The sequence below is a fragment of the Pseudorca crassidens genome, chromosome 12, assembly GCF_039906515.1.
Source record: "Pseudorca crassidens isolate mPseCra1 chromosome 12, mPseCra1.hap1, whole genome shotgun sequence".
Lineage (NCBI taxonomy): Eukaryota > Metazoa > Chordata > Mammalia > Artiodactyla > Delphinidae > Pseudorca > Pseudorca crassidens.
This window is the reverse complement of record NC_090307.1, coordinates 11,273,444-11,295,539: the sequence shown is the minus strand read 5'-3', so window position 1 is coordinate 11,295,539 and position 22,096 is coordinate 11,273,444. Positions and strand designations below refer to the sequence as shown.

General features: G+C 38.4%; 1 protein-coding gene across 3 annotated transcripts in view; it reads left to right on the top strand.

The window, feature by feature from the left end:
* CDH7 (cadherin 7) overlaps nt 1-22,096 on the top strand; it is a 188,720-nt gene that overhangs the window by 66,740 nt on the left and 99,884 nt on the right. For all 3 annotated transcript variants that reach the window (XM_067698880.1, XM_067698881.1, XM_067698879.1), the window contains one exon: nt 11,114-11,518. In XM_067698880.1, the coding sequence (XP_067554981.1) occupies nt 11,309-11,518 (210 nt within the window). In that variant the 5' untranslated portion in view covers nt 11,114-11,308. The remainder of the gene's footprint in view (nt 1-11,113; nt 11,519-22,096) is intronic.

Sequence of the window (22,096 nt, the reverse complement as noted above, 5' to 3'; positions counted from 1 at the left end):
AGGCGTGCGTCGTTCAAAGGGCGCCCTGCTTCTCTGAATGCTTGGTGGACTTCGTGGGCACACCTGGTCCACGGCTGGTTGCGGGTATTCGGCCTCCCAGCGTGGATGCACGAGGAAGAACCTATTGTCTTTATTGGCTTCACGTTTTAGATCGTTAATCTTACGGATTTCTTAGATACAGTTCAGGTGAGTAGAGATTGGCACTGAATTCACCCAGCAGTGGGAAGATGGGAACCTGTGAAGAAACCATCAAGGATTGGGTGTCTCAAGGCTTTGGAGATCTGAAAATTGAACCACGAACATACTTAAAACGCCTTTTACCTTGCAAGAAATATCTTCTCTTTATTGGATCACTTTTTAAGTGAAACATCTTTAAGACTCGCCTTCATAATTCCTGTAATCAGGCAGGTACTCAGATTAGTTTTCACACAAAAGTAGATAAAACTTTTTGGGAAAAAATAGAAGAAAGTGTAAGTAACATGTGAACATATGGCTTGAGCTATGTGACAAGTATGCATTTAAAAAAATCAGGTTAACAGCACAAAAATGTGTATTTTAAGAGTGTAGGGGCAGTAGTAGCCATTTTTTTTAAAAGGAAAGTTTGTGTTGATACACTGCCAGCGACATCTAAATAGTTTTAAGTGTGTCTTTATAAAGACAAGTTGGTAGTGAAGAACTGAGGAAGAAAGTAATTGCATTGGAAACCTTTCAGTAACTCACCAAATTTACTTCTTTCCAGAAGAACTGGTTAGATTTTGTTTACAGAAGCTGTTTTCTTGTTACTATATGTAAAAGGCAATATATTAAGAATCATTTTCTTCATTTTGGGGCTATTTGGGACAGTATGAATTAAAATGCTAAAGAATTGAGGCAGGTAGTCAAACTGGCAACTTTGTGGAAGTCTGGCTTATATCAGTGTTTAACGTGGAGTAGAGTGGCAGAAGCAATTAGGTAGCAACCAGCCTTAATAGTCTTATCTGGTAAAGCTAGCTGTGAAAGCCTGTCTGTGGAAAGAAAAATCATCAGAGCAGACCATCAACCTGCTAAAAGTCCTTAAGGTTTGCAGCCTTAATAAAAGGGCATTTGTGCACTTACAACGTGAGATATTGTGATTAAGGGCTGCAGTAGGTCATTAGAATTGTGTTAACAATCAGCTGACAGGCTCACAAGTCTTCTTAAGTCCACTTTTACTGATTTAATAGCACAGAGCTTTTCCCTTTCTTATAAAAGGGTAATTGTAAAGCATCTACATTACTGCGGTTTACCCTTGAATTGACTCTAGTTTTCAGTATCCAGTGAAGGCGAGAGGATGGAGAGCATCCTGAGCCGGCCACTGTTCAGCCTTCCTAGATCTAAAAATCCACCCACTGTGTCTCCTAAGGCGTGATTTCATTATTGGTCTCCCTATCATTCAGCATTTTAGTTTAGTTTAGTTTTGTTTTGTTTAGGGCAAAGCTGATAGAAACTTCTCAGAATGTATACTGATGTGAGGAAGTGAATTTTGTGCCAAGCCCAATGCTTTGTCAGATCTTTTAGAATCTTTTGTAAAGATTCACTGCCATAAATTCACTGCCATAAATTGCTCAGTGTGTGAATTTTTATGCCTCAGTGATTCCCTCCTTCGATTTTATAAGGTTTTGCATTTATTGCCTTAGTAGTTCATATCACATCATGGTTCTCTCTCACATGCAAAAAGGTTTGTTACTTGATTGGGAGGCTTTAAAGCCTTCTCTTAAATTGGTGGTATCAGAAACTTCTAAAATAACTAAGGCACCTTTGTTAATTGCAAAGGGATAGTGATGGGAGCTTCTCTCCTTAGCAGGAAGGACTCACTTGCTTCTAAATTGGGTGATAAAGGGGAGCTGAGGACAAGGAAGGCGTGTGATCAGCATCCTGTGTGTGACCATCTCCTCAGCCTCTGACAAGCAGAGCAGATCTAGCTGTAACCGGCAGCACTTGAGTGCCTCCTCTGGGAATCTGCTGGTTCTGCAGAAAGATACCCTGCAAACATTTCCCCTTGTTCTGCAAGACTCCTCACTGATAAAATTATCGGTGCAAACGAATATGCAGACATGCGTGTCCTTACATTCATTTCAGATGATACTCTAGATTTTCATTCTGGTAGAATTTCTTTTTGGCTGTTTTACTAAATGTTTACTGAAACGCGATGCCTTTTATTGAAGTCATGTAAATCTTACCTGGCTCAGTGTAAATGCAAGGGTAAATGAAGAGTGAAGATTGATCCTGCTGAGATACGTTGTAAAAGTATGAAGAAACAAGCCCTTTAAATATAATTTTACCATTTAGATATTCTATAAATAGCTCAGAAGGACTGTGCTTTGTCACTTTCCTTTTAATTTACATAGGCTTCTTCTAGTTAATTGTAAACTATTGTTCCTCTTTCTTTTTCATTCCTTTCACCCAGGGCAGAGGTTACTTGTGCTAGTTGAAAATGATTCTGTAATCCACTTAGAGAAGTTTTAATTCCCTGTCTCATAAGCAGATGCAAACTATGGGGCTATGGGATTCATTTCCAGGACCCCTGCCTGAGTATTCAGGCCAGTTAACCGCGGGAGGTTGTGGTCTGTGGCTGTAATGTTATCTGGCCCAGGGAGCTAATGGGTTTGATCACAGTTTCTTTATGTGAAAAGTCACATATCACAGAGGGTCCCCAGCCTCACTAACTAAAATGTAAAGAATTATACCTTTTAAGTACAAAAGAAGAGGGCTGTTTCATCAGCATGAAAATTATCGAAGTTAATGCTAAACTTTTTAAATGGTATAGAGATGGAACAAATGATAGTATATTTCTATAGTAAAAGCTGTAGATGGCAATATTAAATCTACAGTGATTCTAATGGGTACATTAGGAACAGAGAAGCATCTCAAAATATAGGATTTATAGCAACAACTAGATTACCGTACAATATGCATTCTTATATCCTAAGATATTTTCCTGAGTTGGTACCCTGTTTCTAAAACAGTCAATGGACTATTATTCAAATTTCACTGGAGGTACTTAACTCCCATAGTGTTACAGAGTAGTAGGAAGTTATTATTATGATTATTGATCGCCAGAGTTGTTTAGAAGGGAAAAGTCACGTTTAAAGTTGGGTACAGCTCACTCTCCATTTTTTGTAACATATAAACATACAATCCTGAGCAAGAGATTCCTTTCCCCCTCTTATGCTTACTCTGTCCTGACCCTTTTGGACGGAACCTGATGGTCTCCTGCTTTGAAAGTTCAAACTCATGGTTATTTCAGAAATTTGAGGAAGATCAAATCTACCTTTCTTGGCTTTTGGAAAAGACGATAAATTCTAAAGGTAATAAATTAGAAAGATCGTCATTATCAGAATGAGAAATATTTAACAAACACCTTAAATGATCTTTGCAATCCTAGTCATGCCCAGTCCTATCAGTAACTAGGTGTGTGACCTTGGGCATTTCAGTAGGATTCTGCAGACTTTGGTTTTGTTAGTCAAGAAAGAAAAGACTGCCTTAGGTTTTTCTAATGCCCATTCCAGTTTTGTGGTCCTTGAGGAATCTTCAAACGTCAGTAGCAGTGGGTTTGGGGGCTTCTTTCTATCTGCCCCCTGCCCGCAACATAAACACTCAGAAGAACCAAGCGATTACTTTTCTTCAGCACTAAAGTGACTGTGCTCTCTCTCTATCCCGTAGACATCATCTCTAGAAGCTCTCTGTTTGTGTGTGACAGTTGCAACTAAAGTGTGGCCATAGCTCTTGAAATGCTCCTTATCCTGGATTCCTTTCTCTCTGTTGTAACCTCATGGCATCTGCTCATTCATGAATGGGAGATTAGAACAGATCATTTTCCCCCTTTGCATTCCCCAAAATGTGTTAAGTGGGTCTGCTTTAAAAATAAGTAAAAATACCAATGAACAAGTATTATCCTTTTTACAGAGCAGACTACTCTAACTTTGTGTATAGAGATAAATCACAGTGAGGACCTCGGTGGTGACAGGTAGCTGCTGTCCTGGGGAAGGTAAGGGCAAATGAAGGTCTTTAATGAAGACATTAAATCAGGAGGCAGCCTCGCTGTTGAATTTAAATAATGCCATTAAATACCCAAGGAGTATCCCCAAAAGAACAGACTGCTTTTGCCAGACTATACAAAAGAACTAGTTTGTAGAAGGTTGTTCTAAAAGCCGTGTGATGTCGTCATAGTGCCCTCTGACCACTGCTGTGAAGTGGTATCATTTCCACTTTTAAACATGCATGTTGTTCACTCTTCGTAAGGATTCCTTAAAAATATGTTGCTTGTCAAAATGTAGTTCAACTTTAAGGCAGACTTGGAAATGACGGTTTCCTCCCAGCAGGCCCACAGCAAGATTTTGTTTTCCATTTTGTTATTGTTAACCACTGCGATTTCTTGTACTACTATGTTTTATAGACCAGCGAACAAAACGTCTAGGGGAATAACAGTTATGTTCTAGAGATGTATGGCAGTTATCTATTGTGGATTTTTCTGATTCTCATGGAGTGTTTCACTGGCAGTCCTCAAATGTCATTCTTACAATTGTTTTCATAGCAGGTGCAAATTACCGAATTTATTTTGAGACTGTTGTGTTCCACATAATTGTGAACTAGACCCGTTTTTAACCGAGAGGTAGGATGTCTTCGAATCGTCTTTAGATTACCAGTAGGTAATATACTACGTGTTAGCATGGTATGCAGTTAAGTATATTTCAAAATGGTTTCAGAAGACTTGTGTCTGATGCAACTCCAGACACGCAGAGCTTGAGCATCTGTTCCTTGCCTGTAATTTAGAGAAATTGATGGTATAAAGTCTTTAACTTAGGTAAGCCACTGTTTATTTATATTGGACTGCAAATAACACTTCCAGTTTGACTAAGTGCTGCAAAACCTAAAGTAGTAATATGTTTCCTTTTAATATAATGGATAGTCATATTTTATAGCTCAAATTAATTCTAGAAGGCAGATAGCTCTGTGTGCCTTTTAAAAAAGCAGTTTAGCAAGTATAAATTAGTTGGTAATTAGGCATGTGCTTACGCTACTGTCATGGTTATATATTAATGTGAGTGACTGAACAGGATACATTTTAGGGTACTTGTCATGTTTTTAGCAGGTTGCCTTGAATTTAGATGGAACAGTCTCTGGAAGATGGGCCCTTTTGCTGATTACCAGTTGGTATGCTGATGCATAAAAACACATTGTTATTAAGGGATTTTTAGTCACTGTTTTTCACTCTGAACAAACATTTGATTAAGAGCATGATGGTCACTTGATCTGATTTTTGAAAGTAGCTTCCCAGAGGTGTTAAGTGGAGCAGAAAATCCAAGAAAATTTTATAATAATGAATCCGTTTGGGTAAAATGGTATTAGCTAGTAAGGTTAAGTGAATAATAAACTATCTACTTGGAAGTAATTCTTTGCCACTTAGTTGAACAAAAATAATTGGAACAAAAAGTTAGCATGATACAGTGATTTCAGGTCAACAAATTATGTTGACTTAGTAAATACTGCTCGATTGAGGCTCACCCCTCTCTCTCTTTTTTTTTCCCTTTTTGCTCCAATCTGTTGAAGATTTCCTTTGTGAGGTTCCCTTTTGCATTCTTCCGACTAAGGTGTTTTGTGCTGATCACAGTATTTTTTTTTAATGTATATTAACTCTTTTATTTGTCACAACCAATCCCATTACGTATATGTAGTAGTATTATCGCCTGGGTATTTTAACGTCTTTATTGGAGTATAATTGCTTTACAATGGTGTGTTAGTTTCTGCCGTATAACAAAGTGAATCAGCTACACATATACATATATCCCCTCCCTCTTGCGCCTTGATCACAGTATTACTTTTGGTGATTTTCATGTATTTTTGGTTTGGCAAAAAAACAAAAACCTAACTAATGTTATAAATTTTTAAAGTTATAAATTTTAGCTTTAAAATATCAGAGCAGGAAAAAAAATAGTTTTAAATCTAACCCAGATTTTTTTAGATTTTAGATTAATTACCAGACCCGAAGCGGTCACCGGTGTTCTTTCCAACATCTGTGGTTGGCCTCTGTTTAGTTCTTCTCTCCTCAGATATAACCTATTCCTGTTGTTTTTGTCCTCAAAGTTATAATGGTACCCATTTGTAACTGTCCAGAAGTTGACACAGATCTGTAGAAGTTACTTAACTGTATACCAACACATTATTTTTCTGCGCTGTCTTTTTTTTCTGAGCTGGTAATAGTGACCAGGTAAGCAATTGCGACCTCCAGAGGGCCACTCTCCTAAGCTTTCCCACAGGAGACATGACACATGACACAGCTTGGGCGCAGAGGTCTCTGCTGGCTTCTGATGTGACTTTCCCCTGGTTAACGCCTATATATGAAACTCAGGTAGGAGAGGAGGCGGAAAAAAGGGAGAAGATGAACAGTGTGGAAGTCTGAGAAGGAAGGGTGCAGGTTTCTGCTTTGGGGCACAGATTCGTGAGGCAATGTTTAACCCATTGCGAAAAAAGTCAACAGTTGTGATTGGTTGGGTGCTTTTTTCATTTATGTGGCAAAAATGTTATTGTGGTGCCTTTAGACATGTTGACATTTGTGTGCAGATGGGAAGCCTGTTTGGTGAGGTTATGTGACAGGAAGTCTCAAGTTCAAGTCTTGATTATTTCTGTTGATGACCACAAATAACTGAAGGTTTTTCATGACGCTTCAGGGCCTTTCATTTCTTTCATGATATCCGAACCTGGACAGGATGAGCTGGGTTGAACTGCTGTACTGGCCTTTACCTTGAAAACTAGATCTGACCGGAAAGCAAGGCAAGGATGTGGGGGCACCTGACCCTTGACCACACAGCTTCCCCCTGCTGTTATCAGGTGTATATTCCTGGCAGAGTTCGTAGCTACCAAAAATGTTGATGTGCGTTTTATGAAACTCCCTACTCAGACCACACTCGTTCGTGCATGATTTTCTGATTTTACAAGCACACTGCACGAAGGGTATTCTAGAGGCATTTATCTGCCTCAGGAAAGAGAATTTCGTCCTCCAGTGTACACAAAGCCAGTTAAAGTATCCTTGTACGCTCTTGTAGACCTCCAAGAAAGTTAAAGGAAATTTGCCTCAAGAGCCTGGCAAATACTTCAAATCCTGCAGAGGAATATAATGGAATTGTTCTCAAAGTGATTGTGACTTATAAACATGGTAGAGTAACCAAGGAGTTTATATATTGACTTATTATATGGTTAAGTTTTCATATTAAAAAAAAGGGTGATTATAATGAAAAGAAACATTCTGTAAATATTTTCTGAATGTCAGTTACAATGCCGACTTCTGTTCGAGATACTAGGATCCAGAAATGGGGCAAACATCCCTGTTCATCAAGGTTTATATTAATTCTAACTGCTTTTGAAGGCCCTGATTTAAGTAAGGAGGTACAGAAGTCTCAGGCATCTTTCCTTCGCAGATATTATCATCTCAGTGACTCAAGTAACCCATGGCATTTTCGTTCTTTCTTTTTATTTATTTATTTATTTTATTTATTTTTATTTTTGGCTGTGTTGGGTCTTTGTTGCTGTGCGCGGGCTTTTCTCTAGTTGCGGCGAGCGGGGCCTACTCTTCCTTGCGGTGAGCGGGCTTCTCATTGCGGGGGCTTCTCTTGTTGCGGAGCACGGGCTCTAGGTGCACGGGCTTCAGTAGTTGTGGCACGTGGGCTCAGTAGTTGTGGCTCATGGGCTCTAGAGCGCAGGCTCAGTAGCTGTGGCCCACGGGCTTAGTTGCTCCGCGGCATGTGGGATCTTCCCCGACCAGGGCTTGAACCTGTGTCCCCTGCATTTTCTATCACTCCGTTCTTTTATATGTTCTAGCTAGTTCCGTAACTCCACAATCTTGTATGGAAGAGAAATAATCAGGAGGCAAGAAGAGTAATTTAAAGCATCTCACATTAAAATTCATGCTAAGTTTCATAAATACACAAAATGCTTCTTTTACGTTCCTATGGCTTTCTTTAATCTCTCTACCCTTTAATTATTAACAATGTGTACTTTTTCACAACTGAAAAAGAAAAGGCAACAAAAGCAATTCTATATAATTAAGACCTGTAACAAAAAAACTTTATAAGATAGTTGAGCTCCCACATTTTGCAAATGTGGAACATAAAATCCCGGAGGGATCCAAGATCATTACAGCAAATGATGGAGGGTCTGGTGACCCTATTCCCAGTCCAGATTATATTTCTTATCAGTGAACATCCTGAGTGAACTCAAATAGATTTCTCCAATACTGATACCAATCTTTGATTTATAATAATAACAGAGGACATGGCTTTGGGAAAGAAAATATTGCGTTCTTGTTTTAAGAAAGTTTTTTGTTGCCATTGTTTGTATCCATCTAGATGCTTTGTTTTACGATCTGCCTAGTTCTCTGGCACCGACCAGAACTATCAAGAATGTTTTCATTCAGTGTTAAGAATTTTTTGAAACATTTTACTATAGATTACATTAAACTGAAAACTAACATCACTTCACAGACTAACTTTAATTTTAACATAACTAGTTTCAAACTTAAAAAGTCACAGACTTCCCTGGTGGTCCAGTGGTTAAGACTCTGCGCTTCCACTGAAGGTGGCACAGGTTTGAGCCCTGGTCGGGGAACCAAGATGCTGCACGCTGCGGGGTGCGGCCCCCCCCCAAAAAAAACACCATATATATATATAGTATTATATATATATATATATATATATATATATATAGTGCTTTTAGTTGTGCCAGGCGCCATCCTTAGCTTTTTATGATCTGCTTATTTAATCCTATGAATTAGATCAAATTATTAACATTTTCATTTTATAAGTGGGAGGCTTGAGGATTCATCTCTGGAACTTCTCAGAATTTAAAAATCTTGTCCCAGATCACATAGCTAAGACATGACAGTCTCAGAATTTGAATCTTTGTCTGAGGCATATGCCCGCAGACTTGACCAGTGTTTAATTACAACAACTCCCCAAATCGAGAATTCCCAAAAGTTCATTTGCTATTTAGTTTTTTAGAGGTTGGGTACATTTTCACACTGAAACAATGTTATCAAGTTCCCTTAATCCATAGAGTAGGCTAAATAACATCATTTGGGCATAGCACATTTTAAAACATTTTGTCTTAGGGACCAAAGCATTTATGGCCTTGTTTTTATGAGAAAATTCATTGTCTCTTGAGGAAGGAGTGTGGTGAAACTGGAAATGTTCTTTGGCTGAAGGGGTCTTGTGCTGGTCTCAGTCCCGTCACCACAACCCTAACCCACCCATCCCCAGGAACCTGGTTTGTGCCCATCCCTGTGCTTCCACTAAAGGCCACTCACCACGAGTACCTTGGTCCTGATTCCCAGTCATCACAGACGAATCCCTACACCAGTGCACATTTCCTAGGTTAAGTATCTACTTGACTTAACTACAGGTAAACTGAGACAGGTAACTTGTCTCTTAGGTGGGTTAGCTAAGACCAACCTACAACGAACTTCCAACCTAACTGAGGGGCCTCCAATGGAATATCAGTCGATGACCCCAAGTTACGTCTTATAATTCTAAGGGTAGAACAACTCGCCCTTCTAGAGTGATTTCTAAATGGACCAAATTCATTTTTGATCATCAGAGGGGAGATCTGGATTCTAGGAGACGGTGTTCAGTGCACAGACTGCAGTTAATATGCTCCAGTAATAGTTTATCCTTTCTGGGGGTTCTCAGAGCACATCAGTTAGCTTTACGTGGGTTATTCTGGAACGTCCTTTGGAATTTCACAGCTTTACAGAGGTATCTTTAACAGGAATATGTTCATTTGAATAGAACTCAGAGTACATGCAACCTGTTTCTTCCAGTTGTGTGGACTATTTTAACACGTTTAGTACATTTCACCTTGTACTATATATGGCATTTTCCATAAGCAATTTGACTGTCAGAAATCATTTCACGAGTAGCAGACATTGCTGTTACAGGAGAGAAGGTAGAAGGATGGAAAAGTTGGCCTAAAGATAGTGTATTTTCTGCATGGTCAGGAGCTATCGTGTGGCTTCATATTCTTAAAACGATTTTTCTCCTGTTCCTCAAAAAAAAAAGTGTTAATCCTTCGCCTTAATTATCCCATTGTTGATTTATTTATAGGTTGTCAAATGAATTCATAAACCAACGTGCAGTGATTTAAGTGAACACTGTCATACATTTTCGTTCCTCTGTGTTTTGGGGTGTATTGGGAAGTTGGTTTTGTAAACTGATTGTATATCTCTTGCATAATCAGAATTCTGTAACTGAAATAACTAGACTTTAGGGTAAAAGATTTTCTCTGTGCTGCTGCTAAGGCACCTCCTGGGTGCATAGAACTGTGAATCAGGCTTACGAATAGAGTCTTCTCAGCCCTCTGATGATCAATATAATTCAACCCCATCCATGTTGATGGAGAAAGACCCTACTATGTACAAGCCATGCTGCAAGAGGTTCAATGAATATTTGTAAAGTAGCAAATAACTGCAGTGCAATAGAATAACGGAACATGCTACACAGCACACGTGACAATAAGTTTGAAGGGTAGAAATTGGAAACCACTGAGCTTTTCAGCTGATCACAATCAAATCAGAACACGTCAAAACAGCTGGTGTTCTGTGACTCAGAATCAATCAACCGGTTTTGAAGCACCTCATACCTCTTTATTTCTCTTTACGGTTTCACAGAAGAGGTTTAAGCCAGCATCTGTCCTTTCCATTTGGTTAAACCACTGCTCTGAGCTGCTTGGCTTTCATATTCTAATACCAGCGAATGAAACTGACTATAATAGAAAAGAAAAATAACCGCCAGCATTAAAATGATTTTTTAACTGATGTGTTGCTCCATTTGTATTAAATCATATGCTCAAAATTAGGATGCACTAGAAGAGCCACGAAATGTTAAGGTTGTGTTACAGAATCAGGATAATTCTGCATCAGCAGTATTTGTCATTTATGAATATGGCAACAGTTTGTGCAATTTTATATCTATGTTTATGATTCATATTTTAATGATGATACAAATAATATATTGGGAAGATCAAGAGTAAGTCAGTAAATGAAAGGAAATTAAGTGTTATTGTGTGTTTCGGTTTCTGACACCAGCTCTTCTCTTTGTTCTGGTAGGTACCTATTACACGATTCTTTGGCGAAGGTTATTCAGCAGTTGTGACCTCTCCCAACCGGACACTCTACAAATTATTATCTCTGGACTCCCAGCTGACACCCTGCCGGAGGCAAGAGCTACTAAGCCAACTGGAACTGTGCCTTTTCTCTTGTCAAGGTTTTTTTCTTACACAGGAAAAAGAAAGAAAAAAAAAGATGAAGTTGGGCAAAGTGGAGTTCTGCCATTTTCTGCAGCTAATAGCTCTTTTCCTGTGTTTTTCTGGGATGAGTCAAGCAGAACTCTCAAGGTCCAGATCAAAGCCCTATTTCCAATCAGGGAGGTCCCGGACCAAGCGCAGCTGGGTGTGGAATCAGTTCTTTGTGCTGGAGGAGTACATGGGTTCAGACCCCCTCTATGTAGGAAAGGTAGGGCGTTTGGCCTTTCGAAGTCACAAATGATTGTTGTGAATGTGTATGGTTGAATGGAGAACTGCTAATTTTTGCTTTGGGGGTGGAAAACACGAACTATTGCGAGGTTTTTGGCATTCATGAGCAACACTGAAACCGTAATCCAGGTGTTATTCATCCCGTGTAGGCACAATTTAGGGAGTGATGCTTTATTCCTAGGAACAGGTGAGGATCCTACAGATGCCTAGTTCACCATGATTGTGGCATGTTAGTAAAGCTGTCATTTCCAAGATGAGAGCAAGAATATTCACTGATAAATGAAGAGTAGTGGGTTCTTCCAGCCAGTTGCTTTTTGAGCTTCTTTCTGGGGGTTCCTAGTTGAATAATGCTCATACTAACTTATGCTTATATATCCTTTTCTGATACTTGCAGTTAAAAATTGCGAAGTGTAATTACTGTGCCTATTGCTTCTAAATCACGAGCAGTTCAAACCTACATTTCTTAGTGGTAGTCTTGTTTTAATGGATTTTTAAAATTTGCTTTTTAAAATTACATTTTGGTTAAAAATGAATGTGAACAGAAGTCCATGAGAAGTGATATTAGACCAACAGTGGGCAGTTTGGGGTGTATTTATTTGGCGGCCAATTGGTAGCCAGATGGAGATTTTTTTTTTCACAGCTTCTTTCTGGTTGTGTATCTGGGCTTCCTTTTGAACTGAAGGGTGCTTCAGGGGGCGTGGCCTTTTCCCCGACCATCCTGGTACTGTGTTCCCACTTTCTAGTCTGTTGCAGGTTTGATTATTTTCATGTCTCTGAAGATTTCCTGAGCGTTTTCAACTTGGTTCTGCGCACTGGTGGAGGGTTTCTAAGTGGAGTGTGTTGGCGAGACATGTGTACATCTGCATGTATGCTTTTCACTGTCAGTTTTATGCATCTATTCCTGATAAAGTGAAGCACAACAAACTGAGGAATTTTTCCCTGAGTATATTTTCAACTGTGAACGGTTGAGGAAGAATCTTTGCGATTTATTCCGTGGGTCATCGTTTCATTTGAATAGACCTTAGGTAAGGGTGAAAAATCGATTTTTCTTGATAGGTATCTACATAAGTCAAGGTGATCTTTATTATATATATGCTTGTTTTCCTTTGAAAGCCTCTATCTTGTACAAATTCTGATACTGTGTTGTAAACAAAAGGATTTGAATACATTAAAGTTTTCTGGGGGTGTGGATTAGGAATTCTTTTAGCCTGGTCGTAGCATTTTTCTGCCCTAAGAAAGGATGTACACAATTGTTTTTTTGGTGCATGTATATATTTCTTTTCATAGCCATTCTACTGTTATCAGTAGCACCGCCATTTATACTTTACATGTATTAAATCTCTCCATCTCTCGTTCTCTTGTAAATCAAGTGAAAGCAGTAACCTTATGCAATGTTAGTGACTAAGAATCTAGCTCAGAATTTCATTCATTTTTAATGAAAATTTGAGAAATTTATCAAACTTTTTTCAGTGGACAGGTCTATAATAATTCAACTACTTCATAAGGATCTGTAGTTATTAGGTGAAATCACGATTTTTTGTACAAGTGTCCAATTTTCTAAACACGACTAAAATACTTCCATTAATTTGGTTTTAAATGGAGTTGCTTGGGTGAGGTTGACATTTTGAAATCAGTGTAATTTAAAATTTTAAAAAAACCCTTATTTTAAATTTTGTACCCTTCACCATAACAATTTAAAATGCTTATATCGAAATAATCCCTGTAAGTCAGTTTAAAGTTATGAATGCATGTCTCTAGGTTACTTAAATTCCAAATGCACGTGAAGGTACTGGGCTATGTGCTGTTGTTATTTTTCTAAGAGAAGTTGTGTGGTTCCTTGATTAGGTAGCACATATTCTGTGCCTCCTTTTCAATTAATCAGAGACAATCGTTTAGCAGATTTTATGTGGCAGGAAACAAGTTTGTGCTTATCTCTTGAATGCTGTATATGAGGAGTTCAATACTGTCCTTCACAGTAAAATGTGAAGGATTTTACATGGATGGAAATAGGTTTTTTTTTTTTTTCCCCGTACGTGGGCCTCTCACTGTTGTGGCCTCTCCTGTTGCAGAGCACAGGCTCCGGACGCACAGGCTCAGCGGCCATGGCTCATGGGCCCAGCCGCTCCGCGGCATGTGGGATCTTCCTGGACCGGGGCACAAACCCGTGTCCCCTGCATCGGCAGGCGGACTCCCAACCACTGTGCCACCAGGGAAGCCCAGGATGGAAATAGGTTTTAAAAAACTCTGAATTGATTAAAGTACAGAAAAGGGGCAATAAAATAATGTGAGATGGAAACAGAATTTATAGAGCAGACTGATGAAAGGCTTTAAAAGGAGAGATTTACATTCGCTTGAGAAAAGGTGGCTGGGAACGTGAATCCTTTAGGTTGTTTGAGATGATGAGTCTTTTTTAGGTTGGTGGTCTGAATAGGCAGAGTTATAGGAATAATTTTGACTTCAGTCCAGTTTTGATCACTTGGGTATGTACAATAGATATATCTTCCTTTTTTTACCTTGAGGGAGGTAATGGCTATGACCAGAAGTTTTTACAGGACTGAGAGAACAGAAAATTCTAGATGAAGAGTGGAAGAATGGATAAGCAGATAAGCAAGGGAAGAAAAGAAGGAACCTAATCCTTACTTTTCACAGATGCATAAACTATGCTGGTTAGATGGCTACACTCTGAGTCTTCCTGAAAAAACATAGCTATTTGGGTAATTTGGAGAATATAAATGATGACCTTGGTAAACTTGATGGCTTTATTTAATCACATAATGGGTACATACAGTGTGCGTCAAATTGACTTCAGTTTTATTGCTGACTCAGGCATTTCCTACTAGTTGCATGATTTTGGTTAAGTGGCCTATTACTAAACTGTAGCTTCCTCATCTTTAAAATGGGAATAATGATGTCTGTAATTAGTGTTTTTACTGAGAAATAATGAGATAAAAATATTTGGAACATACGTTAATCTAGACATCATGATATTTATTTCACGACCTTTTAATTATAAATTAACTGGGTTGTGAATAATCTATTGTGTTGTGTCCAGTGTTATATTTGTGATCCTTCAGATGAAAGTAGACATTATTTTAAACTTAATGCAGTTTATTAGAGGAGCGGTCTGTGTTGGATGTGAATGGAAATACAGCTTGTCTTTATATTTGTATGGGATAAGACTATGGCAAAAATATGGTTAGTGGGTAAATGATTCAGTCCTTAAACACAAGGACTTAAATGTCAGAGAAATCATGTCTAAACGGGTTTTTTTTAGCCTTCAAATTTGGAGACCATATTAATGGCTGATGCCCAACAAGTTCAGTTAAATTATTCTACACTTAAATAAAATTTGGTGTTTTAGACATTGAGGATAGAGAGGTCCCAAGATAGCTTATGACCTTATTTTAGCCAATTTACCGAGTTTGTTTAACGTGATAACTCAAGACCAAAGTAGAACAGTCTGTTGGAAAGGGCCAGGAGTGCTTCTAGAACCCTCACCAAGAGGCCTCCAGGGCACAGACCTCTGGTCTTGGTTAGGATCTGAGCTTTATCATTAGCATCCCATCGTTTTCTTGTAATAGGAGTTGAAAAACTGCCGAGTCTCAGTGTGTTGACATAAGGAAGGTGTCATTAGTCATTACTCCGATGGAGCTCTTTTTTTGGTTTGAGGTATAATTGACATATTATTTTCAGGTGTACAACACAATGATTTGATATTTGTGTAAATTGAGAAATGATGACCACGATAAGTCTTCATTTACATCTGTCACTACATAGTTACCAATTTTTTTCTTGTGTTGAGAACTTTTAAGATCCACTCTCCTAGCAGCTTTCTCAAATGTGCAGTATGATATATTTAACTAGCGTCACCGTGCTGTATGGAGCTCTGTTTTAAAGAATAATAGTGCACCTTTCCTTAAAAGTATTTCTTAGTTGCTGCCGTACCTGTTTTCTTGTCCCTCTACAGGGGCAGTGAAGTGGAGAGGCCATCCTTTTCTCCCTGTGACTTTGTATCACCCTGACCTGGCTCTCGAAGTGCATAGGAAATAGCAGTTTCCAGCCATCTGATTGCATCACACTGTACTTTTGTAGTCCAGTCTTTTCCTCACCTTGGCATTTCTCACTTAATGTCCCCTAACCGTCTGACAAAAAATTTTGTCTACAAAACCACCCAGCCTCAGTTCCAGGTGTTAAGTGTTTTTCATTTCTGCTCCCCATAATGGGCTGCCAGCCGTTTGCTGTGCTCCAGGACATCACTTGCACTGAAATGTGTGTTTCCTTCCTCTTCCACAGTCTGCTTCTCTAGCTGTTAACATCACTCTTGCCTTTCCTGCTACTCCCCGTTCTTCCCTCCTCATTCAGGGAGAATTTATGCCTATTGCGCTAGTCGAAATCAAAGACAGGAATGCAGTATAGAATTCACTCTGCTCTCAATTTCGCCTGGCTTGAAAGTGTTGGTGAGCATCTTTGATGCATTTAATTGCACCTCAGCCATATCTCTCGCCGAGAGATTCTCTGTCTCCTGATCACCAAAGCTTTGTTCAGTGTTCCAGAAAAGAAATTTTCATCTTGAAAGGAGGTTGCATTAAAAGAATTGGGTTACAAATGAGATTCCTTAGCGGGGCTAATTCATATTAGATACACAAAAAGAAAATAATCCCCAATATTAAGTACTTAGGGAAGAGCGTTTATATCATGGTAAAATTTACATTTTATAGATTTCGGGGGGAAAAAAACAGCAAAAGCATCCTCTTAAATATGTAGATTACCTGAAATTGGTTCCAGTCTTAGAGGAAAGCAAATAGTTTGTTCTCCTTGTGTATGCATAGGAAACCCATTTTCATAACATTTTTATAACCAGAGTGAATTGTGAACACCCTTGTTTTTATCTTCTTGTTACTTTGCCGGTAGAAATGTGGAACTCCTGGTGGCTTCAAAAGGAATTTGGACATGGATAAGCTCTGTGGGATGCAAATAAGTTCAGACTCCTAGAAATATTTTTTGCAGCTAATTTTAGCTCTTATAAAACTCCGGTATAACTATCAAGTGGTAAATGCATTTTCTCCACATAAAATCAACAACCCCAAGTCTTTGTATGTTCTTTCAAAACCATAATGAAAATAAAATATATCAGGCTTTGCCACTAAAATGCAGACACCTACCATTAATTCAGTTTAATATAGCTTATTTTCTCTTCAAAGTTATCTTAGGTTAGAAAGGAAGGTTGTAGTTAGCTACCAAGTACTTTACATGTGCTACTATACAACTAAAAGTTGGAGGATAGGGACTTACGGTTATAAACCTAATTATAGTCAAACTAGATAGCCTAGATTGGCTCTATTTTCTGATTGTTTGTCTGTGTTGACCAAAATCGTTTAAAAATGCTGTCTTCTTTAATGTGTGTGTTTATACACACTTGTTACCCATTTGGTGATGGTAGAAGCAAAAATCATAAAAGAAAAATTAAACTCAGTCTATACCCGTTGTGTTTTTACATTGTATTTATGTTGAGTTTTTAAGTGCAAAGACAAGATACCAACTAAAAGGATGATACGGGGCCTCTCTATAGTAAGTGCACTATAATATTTTGGTCAGCTTTCTATGCTGTGCTCATTGATACGGAGTCACAGAATCTGCAGCGGTGTCTGTAAGTCACCAAGATAAATGACAGAATTAGATGAGCAGGACAGTCACTGAGCCTTTGCTGGTTTAAGCGTACATAGTTAAGTACTAGAGTGGGAGAAATTTCATCCTAATTATTTTGTCTGATTTACATTGATTATCTGTCATAATGATTGTGATCACTGGAGAGAAACAGTCGTTTGTATAAATGCGCTTAAAATCTTTCGCATGCTGTGCAGCCTATCCTGTGTTTTCTTTCTTCCCCTTCCTTCTCTTCTTCAAGTCCTTATTAAATACCTACTCTGTGTTAGGGACTGTGCTAGATAAAAGAGTTTAAAAAAATAAACTCTCCTCTTTCATAACATTCAGTCTGGTTGCTAAGCCAAGCAGGTAACCAGATGGCAATGGAGAACGGTCAGTCCTGCAGCTGATCTACAGCTGTGGAGGTGGGTAAACCAGAGGCACTAATTCATGGGTCTGTGAACAAACGCTTTCATGAGGATACCTGGAAAACCTCTGTGATTTCATGATCCTTTTATTCAGTCTCCATATCAGAGACAAAAAAAAAAAAGGTGGGATTATCTTCTTAGAAACTAGGACAGGGGACTTCTCTGGCGGTCCAGTGTTTTAAGACTCCACCCTTCCACTGCAGGGGGAACTGGGATCCCGCATGCCGTGCAGCGTGGCCAAAAAAGCAAAACAAAACAAACAAAAAACCCCAAAAAACCCAGTAGGACAGAGTCTTCTAAAACTATTGGGTGCTTTATATAGTGGAAAGCTTTATATAGTGGAAAGATCAGTAAGCAGAAACCCTGGCTTATACTGGCAAGTTCCTCATTATTTTGAGCAATGCTCTAAAACGCAATAAATTACAATCTTCTCACCTGTAAAATAGAGATCACATAGGTAAAATTTTAAAACTATTTTGAAATCATTTCAGACTTACATATAGGTCGCGAAGTATCATGCCAGGACCCAGCTTCTCCGAATGCTAGCATTGTACGTGACTGTACCCAGTGTTTAAACTAGGAAATTAACATTGGTATAGTACTCTTTACTCATCGAGGGGTTGTACTCAGAATTTTCCAGTTGTTACAGTAAAGTGGCTTTTCTGGCAGAAGCCAATCCAGTATGACGTCTTGCATTTGTCTTGTCTCCTCAAGTCATCTCTTGTCCTTCTTGACTAGTAATTTGGTAGAGTCTCTCACAATCTGGGTTACTTTCACGCTTCTTTCTGTTGTAGACGTGTCAGGTGATGTGTCAGTAGTTTGGGCAAGAATTCCACAGAAGTGGTGGTGCACCTTCCTCACTGTATCTTGTCAGGAGGCACAGGATGTCGCTAGGACTCATTCATACTGATGTTCACTTTGATCACTTGGTCAAGGGGGTATCTGCCACGTTCTTCTGCTGAAAAAACGTCTGAAAGTGTCAAAATCCTGAAGGGAGGTATAAAATTATCTAAGCTGTCGTTATAGATTCGAATAAATATTACCGCTGGTTTGAGGGATGTGTATTGAATGATTCATTAAGGTCCACTGTCCATTTTTAGGATGAGGTTGTGGGTTTGTCTGAAACGTGGATGGAATTTAAATCTAAAATGCTGTCAGGTAATATCCATACTTTTATGTAGTAATTGATCTTGTTTCTCAAAAGCACATCAATTTAGGATGTCTCAGACAAATTGATTTTTTTTTTCTTCTGAACCATGCAAGACTGCTCTCTGTAGTCTAGGATTCCAAGAAGATGTCTACTGATCTATACTTAAATAAGCGCTTTCTCCCCCATTGCTTACAAAATATAAAGAACTGTTTTATACCGTACAGTGTGCCACAAATATTTAACCCTCATGATTATAAATAAAACATTGCTTTGGAAAATAATAGGTACCGTCAGAAGTAGCTCAAGAGAATGCAGTCGAATGTCTTACATTTTAATATATTCATAAGAGTTGAAGTCTAAATAATGAATAGTATTCTATTTAATGTTTGAAAGATTTAGTAATGAGAATTTCTCTTAATGATTCTTGCTAGAGCCTATAACATTTCTGATTCACAGCCAGTACTTATTAATCTTCAGAAAAGCCTTGTGATTTAGGAAGGAGGAGTTCTTATATTGGAGATGAGGTAAAAGATACATTTGGAAGTACAATAAGTAGAGGAAGGGGACAGTCATTAGAGATATAATTCAGAAGAGTTAGAAGGCAAATCTGGAAACTAAATTTCTGGAAAAATGGTAATAAGATGTTTTATGTCTATAAAAATAATTTTTTCTTCAAAGTGTCAGATTTAGTTGCATTATTATCAAGGCCTCTTAACATATGTTTTTGAAACCTTTACCTTTAAAATGGCATATGTTCAAGAGAGGATAGATATATTTACAAGGGCTCTCAAATTATTACATACTACTTCCTAAAATTTAATAAATCTGGAAACTGAACATAGTTAGAATAATAGGGCATGATAATGGAGAGATTAAAATGGTATTTAAGCCAGGACACAGAAATATTCGAAATGAACCCTAGAACAGAAATTTCCAGAATAGGGTATGGAAAAATAACAAACTGTTGAGAGTCTAGAAAGAAAATATTTAGGACTTCAATTAAAAATAATCTCATCTTTAAAAAATTCTAGTTTTTGGTATATGAAATACATAATACACTTAAGGAGTTTTCACTGATAAAAGTACACCTTCAAACAAGTGGGAAGACCATTAGCCCATCCCTGAAGGGGTTAAAGAGATGAGGAGCATTGGTAGCTGGTTGGCCCTGCACTGCAGTGTAGTACTCTAGTGAGCTGGTGTGCAAAGATGGAGCAAGATAGGCTCAAGCCTCAGCTTAGCTTGCTTTTGTACCTCATGGCTTAACATTTCAATATAAGAGAAGGTCTGAACACATTCCAGTAAATAATAGCTAGAGAAAAGGAAATGGTCAGGAAAATACTCACGTTGGCCTCAGCCAGCCTTAGGTCTTCTCAGAACAAAAGCCTGGGGATTATTGTCTCTCCTGTCACCACACCAACAAATAACAGAGTGCCCAAATGATCTGGGGGGAAAAAACCAAGGTAGTACGGGGAGGCCATCTACATTTCTAGTTAAGCTAGAATCCTTGTCTTCTGTAAGATAAATGCAGAAGAGTAATTTCTCAAGATGGGGCTGTGTTACAGGAATGGAAATTACAAGAACCCAAATGATAAACATCATTCCAGCAAGTTTTGTGTGTAAACAGTGCACAATTATCTGATAAGAATGCTTCCCTTAGGGTATTTACTTGTCTTCTTAGTTAAAATGCTGACATGTTTTAAGGTATTTAACTGAAAACACACAATCAAGATTTGGACAACACATACATAATGTTCAACAGATGTGAGTTTGAAAGATTTGTGATGATCACTAGTGAAATTAGTCAAACCATACTTAAATTAGATTTTTCTGATTTGTGAGTCATTTAAGGGTCCACACTGAAGCAGAATCTGTGTGGAGAGTGAGAGATTACACATTCTGCACTCGGTTCTTTGAAATGAAGAAGTAAAAGTTGACATTTTCTTTTTCATAATGTATCTGAGAAACTCAGTTCTGTATTTCATACACTCTCTCCTTAACAGTTTGTATAATTTTCTCAGCTGAATCATAACAGCTGAATTGAGGTGGCTAACTCATTTTGCTTATTCAGGAGAAGCAGATACTGGTGAGCTCTAGGCATTGGGATTCAACCTAATTCTATCTAAGAAAAGTGAAGCCATCAATAGTTAAAGATGATTACTGAAGAAACAGATGAGAAATAATCACGTGACTGTAGCACATGGAGAGAGCTTATTTGTAATGCTAAAATCATACATGGACTATATAAAGAAACACAGAGCCATGTCTAAAATAAAAGTAACTTGAATTGTCGAGTAGGTACACAACCTTGGAAAATTGTTTTTTCAAAGATTCGTGTCGAATGATGGGATAGTATTGCAAAGCTTGACGTTGAAAGTAAAAATACAAGCCTTATTACAAAGGATAAGGTATCTTTTTGGTTCATCATTGTAACACCTGCAAATAGACTTCTGGCTATGGCATAACGCTGTGTTCAGTGAATTTGGGAGAGCAGTTGTGGAGTGTAATGATCTGAAACAAGACTGGTTTTTCCCATTGATTAGATCATTTGTTGGAAATGTGAGTACAGTTGATGATGGAGAATATATACAAATGAGTGAGGAGTCAGGGTTAGGGTCAGAGAAAGAAGTGCATTCTGTTTCAGATCCAATTAAGATTTCACAATGGGATTTATGATGAGAAACAAAAGGGAACTAATATTCACATGATTAATATGTTTTATATATATATTTTTTTCAGTGTTACTCTCTTCACACTGTCTATGGCTTCTGACTTATGTCTAAGTTTGATTTTTCTGTAAACTCTGGGCACACTGATCAAGTCTAGTTTTCCACAGCCCTCTAGTTTTAACTTTCTGTCCAGAGCTAGAGAATGTGTAGGAGAAACGGAAGCTTTGTGGGGGGGAGGAGTTTAAGCTACGTGAGAGGCGTCAACAGTCATGCAGTAGCTCTCTTTATTATTTTTTCAAGCAATGACCTCTCTTGGAATTTAGCAAAAAAAAAAAAAAAAAAAAGAAAGAAAGAAAAAGTATTTTGTGTAATTTTGGTCACGAGATACACAGTATCACATATGCTGAAACTTGGCCTCTGTGCACCAGTGCCAGATAGAATCTCGGAGCCACAGTTTTGGGTGATGTAGAAAATAGCTTTATTGCTTTGCCAGGCAAAGGGGGACACAGTAGGCTAATGCCCTCAAAACTGTGTGTCCCAGTCTGGGGGTGAGGTGAGGTGTTTCATGGCGTTGGGTGTGTGCAGGGCCTTCATTCCTTTAATCTGGCCTCAGGTGGTCTCTTGATGAGCTTCTGTGGTTCTCAAGGTTATCAAACTGTGACATCTCTGGA